Source organism: Cannabis sativa, chromosome 1 (genome assembly GCF_029168945.1).
Source record: "Cannabis sativa cultivar Pink pepper isolate KNU-18-1 chromosome 1, ASM2916894v1, whole genome shotgun sequence".
NCBI lineage: Eukaryota > Viridiplantae > Streptophyta > Magnoliopsida > Rosales > Cannabaceae > Cannabis > Cannabis sativa.
Genome location: NC_083601.1, coordinates 40,231,602 through 40,240,025, shown reverse-complemented (window position 1 = coordinate 40,240,025; position 8,424 = coordinate 40,231,602). Strand labels below are relative to the sequence as shown.

Below are 8,424 nucleotides of genomic sequence, written 5' to 3'. Positions count from 1 at the left end.
GGGTGGGGAATTAATTATAAACAATAAATTTTTAGAACTGATTCAATGTAATTTATCGATCTCTATATAGTTTCCTATGATATTTTTATATACTAAATTAAATTTAGTGACTGATGTAAAAGTAAAGGGAGCTGTTGTGATTTTGTGTCTTGAGAGATCTAAAGTACTAATTTCCAATCCCCATCACCATATCACCATATTAGACCAAACCTCTAATTATGTTTGGCACTCAAGTTAGACATAAGTAAGGCGTATGATTACATTGAATGAGACTTTTTGAGGGTTGTTCTCATGAAGATGGATTTCCATGAAAGATGGGTGCATTTATTGTTGAGATGAGTCAGTTTAGCTCGTTGTACAATTATTCAAGATGGTAGAGAGATTGGCCCTATAATCCTGACTCGTGGTATTCACTAAGGTCATCTTATTTCTCTCTACCTTTTTCTATTGTGCGTTGATGGTTTGTACTCTTCTTATAATTAAAGTATGAAGGAAGGGGTTGGATTCACAGTTGCAACATTGCTAATGGAGCACCTCGAATTTCCCATTTGTTATTCGTGGACGACAAGTATTGTAAAGCAACTGAATTCGAAGCGATAACAATTCGTGAGCTTTTGCTTAAATTTGAAACAGTTGTAGGCGAGAAGGTGAATCTGTGAATTTTTTTTACTTTTTTAGCACTAATTGCCAGTCCCACATGAAGTTGCACTTGTCTCAAGTTCTCCAAATGTTAGTGCAACGATATTCATGGAGGACCATTATTCTGGGTTTGAGATTGTAGCCCGTAATGATAGGGGGTGCTTTGATTGGCAATTGCACTAAGCGAGCTCAAGGTCAAATTGATCCTCAGGTGGTCGAAGCTATGGGGGTTCGAGAAGCTTTAAGCTGGATTAAAGGCAAAACATTAGTTAAAGACAGATTGTTTGGTTGTAGTTGAAGCTTTTCAGAGTGATATTTATTGGGTTTCTTTGTTTAGCTTGGTCATTGAAGATTGCAAAAAACTTCTTAATGAATTACAATGGTTATTTCTTTTATTAAGCAATCAACTAATTTGGTAGCTCATAGATTTACAAACGCTTCTTTTTTAATGCTTAGTTGTAACTTCTATTCAAGGGATGTCTCAACTGAGTTTGTATTAGGGGTGAGCAAAAAATTTAAGAAACCGACCAAACCGAGTAGACCGACCGCCCGAATATTGAAAAAACTAAAAATAAAAAAAAAATCGCCTTCGATTAATACTGCCTTTGCACGCAGTTTTAGTGTCAATGGCAAACTGACCGATTAAACCGACAACCGACCGAACATATATATTATACACTATACATATATAATATAATTATTTTTGTACATATTTAATATACAATTTTATTAAACTAATTTTACTTCTTATTTTTTTATTTAAAGTCTCAACTATTTATTGCTTTATTTTATTATAATTTGATATATTTACGTATTATATACACATATTCATAGAATAGTACGAGTTTTTCATATAACTTATTACCATATTAGTAGCACAAATAATTTGAGCAAATTCTAAAAAGTTTATTTTACATTATTTATTTAATTTTTGTTCTTAAATTATATGATATTTGATACAATATTCTAATTTTTTTAGTTTTCAAATAATTATAACAAATTTAAAGACTTATTTTTTAAAACGAAAATAAAACTCGGTTTGGTCGGTTTAAATCGACCAATTAAACCGACCAAACCGTAGATTAAAACGGTCGATTTTTGTTACATTATAATAGTTAGTCGGTTTTCAGATTATATTCATGAAAATTGAAAACTAAATTTTAGATATTTTTTTATATTAAAAACCGACTAAACCGACAGTTGCTCACCTCTCATTTGTGTCTCTTGTTAATACCAATTTTATTATTTGTATAAAATGATTTTTCCTTTAAAAAAATAATCAGATAATAATAATAATAAATAATATAAATAAACAAATAAATAAATAATGAATAGAGTGAAGTAGAGGAGTAGCGGTTTAGTTTAGGATTCTAAATATCAACCAGATGCCGGTTACTCACTCGCATCGCCCTCCTAGTCCGACCCATTCAGCCAAAATGCTGGAGCGGGTCCTCTCCTCCCGCCGAGCGCCGCCGCACAGCGACGAATTAGCTAACGAAGACGACGCGGCCACCGCTGACGAGTCCAAGACCAAGAAGCACCTCCCCTTTTTCTTCTTCATCACTCGCCTCATCAATCACTTTCGAATCGGACCCCTTTGGCCCTGCGTTATCGCGCTCTTTTTCGTTCTTTTCTTGATTTCCTCCATCGTCTTCCAGTCTCGCAACCTCGTTTGCGTCTCTCCTCACGACCCCGCATATCGATCCGGTTTCTTCGGCTTCGATGCTCTCGAATCCGACTTTGGATCCCTCGGCGTGCCCTGGTGTAAGTCTTTTCTTTTTTTCTTTCCCTGCCCAGATCTAATTTTATGGTGCTACATTGTTGTCTCATTTTTGGTTTTCCTTTTGAGTATCAATGTTAGTGATTATGACTTTGAAAATTAGATTGGGAAATCAAGTTTGAACTTTTGATCTTTAAGGGTTATGTTTTATGGGGTTTCCATAGGCTTATAAAAGTATCGATTAGTTAAGTTAGCCGATGGAAAGGCTACTATTTATCAATTTTACTTCTCTGAGTTTCTCACAGGTGAATGAGAATTTGATTGATTAATAATAAGAAAACTCAAGAGATAGGTAAATTGAAAAAGATTTTGAATTCAATATAACTTTCCACTACATTTGATGTGTACTGTGTAGTTTGAGGTTATGTATTATTAATCTCAATGTTCGCAATCTGGTGAGTGGTGCTTTTTTCCTCCTTATATGTATCTATTAATGTAATTGCTCAATATTTGCATTGAGATAATCTGTTTGAGGTTTTCTATGATGGATTTTGTATTTGTTTTAGCTTAACTTGAACTGTGTAACATTATGAATGCTTGAGTTTTAGTTGGTTCTTATTTCATATCCTTGGCAAAAGGCAGATCGAAACATGGAAAAACGGTTGAATGGACATCGAAGGATCTAATCAAGGGTTTGGAAGAGTTTGTACCGATATATGAAACCCGACCAATTAAAAACAACATGTATGGGATGGGTTTTGACCACAGTTTTGGTCTTTGGTTCATTGCCCGGTGGCTGAAGCCAGATCTTATGATTGAGAGTGGTGCTTTTAAGGGACACTCAACTTGGGTTTTGCGACAGGCAATGCCATTAACACCTATTATATCTATTACGCCTCGGCATCCAGAGAAGTATCTAAAGAAGGGGCCTGCATATGTTGATGGAAATTGCACCTACTTTGCTGGAAAGGACTTCGTAGATTTTGGAAGCATTGATTGGAAAAAAGTGATGAAGAAACATGGGATCATTGATCTTTCCCGGGTTCTTATTTTCTTTGACGATCATCAGAATGAACTTAAAAGGTAGTCACGGTATCATTAATGCAGTATGTTTATTCAGCGCTGCTTCTTCTTTTGAAATGCTTATTATCTCTTCATATCTTGTGCTTTGATGAACAGAATACAACAGGCTCTGGTAGCTGGATTCCGGCATCTTGTCTTTGAGGATAACTATGATACTGGAACGGGAGATCATTATTCCTTAAGGCAAATTTGCGATCAGTCCTATATAAGAGGTTTATGTCACCCTATATTGTCTTTTGCGCCTTTTCGTTAGTGAATTATTATCTTCGTTCTTCCAACTTTAGAAACTAAAATGCTTTATTTAGATTGCATGTGCAATATAATAAAAGTTATTGGTATGATTTTTGTAGTATGGGCTTTATGATTTACTCTTATCTTTTACTGATTCAAAATAATTATGGTTATGTGCAATAAATTCTTTAGGAGGTGGCCATAGCTGCTATAAAGACAGTGACGAAGCTAGGATCAGGTCAAAAAGAAAGAATTTCTGGGAAAAAGCAGTAGATATAGAAGAACTTTGTGGACCAGGTGAAGCATGGTGGGGTGTTAGAGGATACATGAGGGATAATTTCAACCACAGCAACAAGGTGATTTCCTATGAAGAACATTTTCAGAACAGTCGGATTGTGGAATCGATGCTAGATGTTTATTGGGAGCTTCCTCCTGTGGCCGGTCCTTCTCTCACTCACCAAACTCGATATGACCCTGCTCGTTCACCACCTCCTATCGTTGAAGATGGTCGCTATGGTTTATTCCAGCGCCTTGGATTAACCAGACTTGATAGGTCTGTTTTTAATGGATACACTCAGATGGTTTACCTCCAGATATCCAGACAGTAATTTTTGTCTCTTGGAGCTGTCTGGATGAAGAAGAGTATTTTCAGTAGTGTGTTGATATTACGTGCGCAATTTTTTTCATATTTTCTTTTCCCCAACCTTTACTTAGCAATTTAGCCTGGTCGATTTCCCTTTTTCTTTTTTTCAAAACTAAAAATGTGAACGTATGCTGCCCTGTATCATTGTAACTTTTATCAACCATGTCTTCGTCGCAGCTGTTTATGGTTTCTCCTCAACTAAACAGTTTGACTTTTGATTACTAACAAAACTTGGTAATATAATTGCTGATAAACACTTTTTGGTTATTCAAAATGATTTACACGAAATTCAGTTTAGGTTTCAGGGAGCAATGTTGTTATTGATGTTTTATATTAACTGTATGAACACTGAACACAGGGTGAGTTTTGGTAAAGCATTTAGAAAAGAGTAATAATAACATTATGAAATTCTAGTTAGGACTTATCCGAAAATTCCTTGTCATATTCAACTAGAAGTGTCAAAATTAATCTCTATGGACCAAGAGGAGACACCAAAATTAATGCCTATGGACCCAAAGATATTAATATTATATATATTTCTCTTTCAGATACACGCAGATTTCTGGAAGCAGCAAATTGTTACATTTACACACTAAACAGAGTTTATGAAGCAGCAGATACAATTAATGAAAATAAAAGCAAAAACAAACGTATATAATATGGTATATCTCCAGTGAAATACTTCAAGCTGTGAAAATTCTCAAAGTACACAAAATACACAAAATCTAACATACTGAAGAAACATATTTAGCGTTCTCTCACAAGCACCCAACTTGAAATCCAAGTAGGAGTTAGCTTCCATGGAGAATGCCGTCTTGTCCTGCCGAGATTTTGTGCTTAGCAGCTTCGGTTCTTGCACTTCTCCATGGCCCTTGGAGCTGTAGCCAAAGAACAACAATAACTTCGTTATAAAGGAAAAATAAACCAATTTATAAGATAATGTGTAAAATAGAAAAAAAGCATGAGATATTGAAGTAAGCATTTTAGGATAAATACCAAGTCCAATAGCCTCGGAACCTTTCATTATCCTCAATCGTCTACATGTATCAGTGAACATCCTGTTAAAAACAAAAGCAATGGAAAATTTAGATAAAAATAATTAATGGTTGACTCTTTACAGCAAGTGTAATATATGAAGAGGCTTAAACTCTTCTTATTAAGTCCAAAAATATCATAATCTAATAAATAGCCTACTCTATAAGGCAGATATTCTGAGTCTTAGTACAAAACATATAATTCCAAGAAGGGTCACGAATTATACAAAATCACAAAAAGGGGAAGAAACACTTACTCCCAAGGGACATCACCAACCAGCATCCAGTCCCCATCCTTGTCTTCGTAAGTAACCACATATTCAGAATCAGAACCATGGAGAAGATCCATGAAACGGCTCTCAGTTAATCCATTTCGCTCTGGAAGACCAGGAGAGTTGCACTGACCTGTATCAGTCATTAGAAGTTAACGTAAATGATTAGAAATATACATAGAACAAACTCAAGACTACAAGTCTATAAATAACTAAAACAGTTGCTTTAAAATATTTATATATAGACAGATAGAAATACAGAGAGAAAAAGAGAGGGGTTACCAATTGTAAAGGAGCTGAACATCTTCTCAAGAGCTAAGGAGAGTTCCAGATAGTTAGTACATGTTTTAAGGTCAACTTTCCGTAGGTATGGAGCACCGTCCATACTGACCTTAACATAAAGACATCCCAATCCAGATTTCTCCTCAGTATCTTCGTTAGTTTTTGACAAGTTAGAAGCCATGGTGTTCTTTCGAAATGATCGAATTGGTGGCCATCCTACCACTTGTGCCCTGTTACAAAAATATGGTTTTATGCTCAAAGAGTCAGAACTTGATTCGTAAAATTCAACACAAAGAGACAAGACCAACTTGGTAAAGAATTCAAACTCAGTCAGTATTATTACTTTCTAAACAAAACAATACAAGTACATCAAAGGGTACACCATAAGAATCAATATTATTTAAGCAAGAAAATCAACCCCAATATATAAATGGAGTGAACTAATCTAACAGCACAGCAATACAAGTCACCTCTCATACATGAAAATAGCTAGGAGAAGCAACATAATATGAACACAATTAAACTCCCACTTATTTTCTTTCGGTATTAGCTTAAATTATCAGCACTCAAACCTGTCAAAGACTAAAGAGAAACGATTAAGAAATGAATAGGATGGATGAAATTACTTGGCAGCAGGAGCACTGGTGTGGTCAGAAACCTGTGGCTTTTTCTCCTGTGCTGACTTTGGAACAACATCCTTCATGGTTGGTGTAGAAGAGCATGACTGCTGATTCTCCAAACCACCACGAGGTTTCCCTCCATGCCCACCTCCGGTAGAAGGAAAAACAGCTCCTTTTCCCAAATCAGCATCAGATCCATTAGAGACAGAAAAAACCCATTTGTCAGAGGAGCCGTCAATGGCGTCAGAGAAACCTCTCTTAACACCAGTCTCAAAGTTCTTTGACACGTTTGGAGAATACCCATTATGCTTTTCCTCCAAATCTTTACCAAAAAGGGAGACCCCGAATCCCGGTTTTCTTTCAGGAGACTGGGAACCAGGCAAGCCGAGTCTTAGCTCAGTCTCTTTGAGGTTACAAGCAGAGCTCTTCTCATCCGAAAGAGTAGAAGAAGAAGATGATGAAAGCTTGTCAGAGCTTTTTTCCATGGTAGAAGGCTCTGTTAAGCCTATGTAATCATGTTCAAGTGGCGTAGGCATCAAAATGACCTCAAATGGAATGCCCTCAAAAAAAAATGAATAAAGCTTCAAAGTTCAAAGCAGCTGAGGAATCGAAAAGAAGAAGAAGAACAACAAAAGTAGCTTAATCAGAACTGAAAAACAGAGATACCCAGATAGAGAGAGAGGAAGACTAGGATAGTAGGCACTATGATTAGCTCTATGCTCTAATTTAGAACTGTGCTTTTTTTGTTCTTGTTTTCAATATATATAATATTTTGGTTGATACAAAAGAGAACCTTCTTTGGCCAATCTATAACTTACACCCTTTTCTTAGTTTTACCATTAAATAAAAATAAAAATAACTCATTAATTTTCGTTAGGTTTGCTACTACAATAATAACCCTTTTCTTTGGTCTTCTGAACAATGATGTTAACTAGTTATCTGTATATAAATATAAAAGAAAAATACATCGTACTGCGAATGTGTTGATTTTTTTATTTTCAATGTAAAAGAAAGAAGAAGGAAAAAAAAAAAAAGATATAGCACCGACAAGTCACAGAGTATTCCCCGGCAACCTTTTAGATACTGTTCCCATATCTCTATTACTTTAGTGCCCCAAAACTAAACTATTACATCCTTTTCCCCACGCCCTTTTCTTACCTTTCAAATATTTTGAAAGAAAAAAAAAATACACCAAGAAAGTGACTACACGAGAAGGAACAACAACTCTTTTATTTTAAGGAAAATGGTAAGGGTGATATTAAAGTGTTGTATATTAATATGGGACCTTATACATTTTTTTTATAGAGTGATGTGAATCACAAAAAGATAAATATATCCAACTAATTGTCTAGTTAAAAGGTACACAAAATCAAAATATAAAACCACTTATATAAAAATCAAGCTACCCAAAAATTTTAGGAAAAAAACAACTATAGACCATCCGAAAAATGTGCCATTATCTATTAAAAATATACCATTATAAATAAACAATTTATTTAACTTACAAAATAAATAGATAAAGTATAAAATTAATTAACACACTAAACAAACAAGATGATAAAAAAAATTTATATAAGAAAAAAATACTCAATAATTTTTTTTACAAGAAATAAAATTTAACGAGAAAAATTTATCTTTTAAAAACTTCTTGAATAAAATATTGCCACGAGATTAATAAGTTTCTCTTCTAAGGAAGAAAATATTAAATAATGAAACGCCTACAACCACAAAAATATTAATGCAAAAATTAGCACACTAACATTAATAATGATAAAATTAAAAATATTTAGAAATAAAATAAGGTAACTCAAATAGTAAGTTAAACTTATCTTTAATGATTCTACGACTTTCAATTAAAAAATTCACCTCTGTCAAAAATATAATAAGTACATTCAATTAA

General features: G+C 34.3%; 2 protein-coding genes across 3 annotated transcripts; one reads left to right on the top strand and one right to left on the bottom strand.

Annotated features, from left to right (window-relative positions):
* The first annotated feature begins 1,966 nt into the window (after nt 1-1,966).
* LOC115707490 (uncharacterized) lies at nt 1,967-4,415 on the top strand. Its single transcript, XM_030635475.2, has 4 exons — nt 1,967-2,403; nt 2,998-3,442; nt 3,539-3,654; nt 3,866-4,415. The coding sequence occupies exons 1-4, from the start codon at nt 2,025-2,027 to the stop codon at nt 4,279-4,281; spliced, it is 1,356 nt and encodes a 451-aa protein (XP_030491335.2). The 5' UTR covers nt 1,967-2,024; the 3' UTR covers nt 4,282-4,415.
* Nucleotides 4,416-4,813: 398 nt separating this feature from the next.
* Nucleotides 4,814-7,635, bottom strand: LOC115707491 (auxin-responsive protein IAA27). Of its 2 annotated transcripts, XM_030635476.2 has the most exons (5): nt 6,531-7,635; nt 5,905-6,134; nt 5,608-5,755; nt 5,313-5,374; nt 4,814-5,194 (listed from the first exon to the last, which is right to left on the bottom strand). In XM_030635476.2, exons 1-5 carry the CDS (start codon nt 7,058-7,060, stop codon nt 5,154-5,156), a joined length of 1,011 nt encoding a protein of 336 aa, XP_030491336.2. In that variant the 5' UTR covers nt 7,061-7,635; the 3' UTR covers nt 4,814-5,153. The 2 variants fall into 2 exon arrangements, with proteins under 2 accessions (XP_030491336.2, XP_060971280.1); XM_061115297.1 differs by having other exon boundaries at nt 4,814-5,374; nt 6,531-7,634.
* Nucleotides 7,636-8,424: the final 789 nt, after the last annotated feature.

Bases quoted from the DNA above. Each gene is read 5' to 3' on its own strand.
- LOC115707490 (XM_030635475.2), top strand. From the start codon at position 2,025: ATGCCGGTTACTCACTCGCATCGCCCTCCTAGTCCGACCCATTCAGCC. The intron at 3,443-3,538 runs GTAGTCACGGTA...TTTGATGAACAG, and splicing joins CATCAGAATGAACTTAAAAG to AATACAACAGGCTCTGGTAG. The intron at 3,655-3,865 runs GTTTATGTCACC...TAAATTCTTTAG, and splicing joins CGATCAGTCCTATATAAGAG to GAGGTGGCCATAGCTGCTAT.
- LOC115707491 (XM_061115297.1), bottom strand. From the start codon at position 7,060: ATGCCTACGCCACTTGAACATGATTACATAGGCTTAACAGAGCCTTCT. The intron at 6,135-6,530 runs GTAATTTCATCC...TTTTTGTAACAG, and splicing joins ACCAGTGCTCCTGCTGCCAA to GGCACAAGTGGTAGGATGGC. The intron at 5,375-5,607 runs GTAAGTGTTTCT...TGTTTTTAACAG, and splicing joins GTTGGTGATGTCCCTTGGGA to GATGTTCACTGATACATGTA.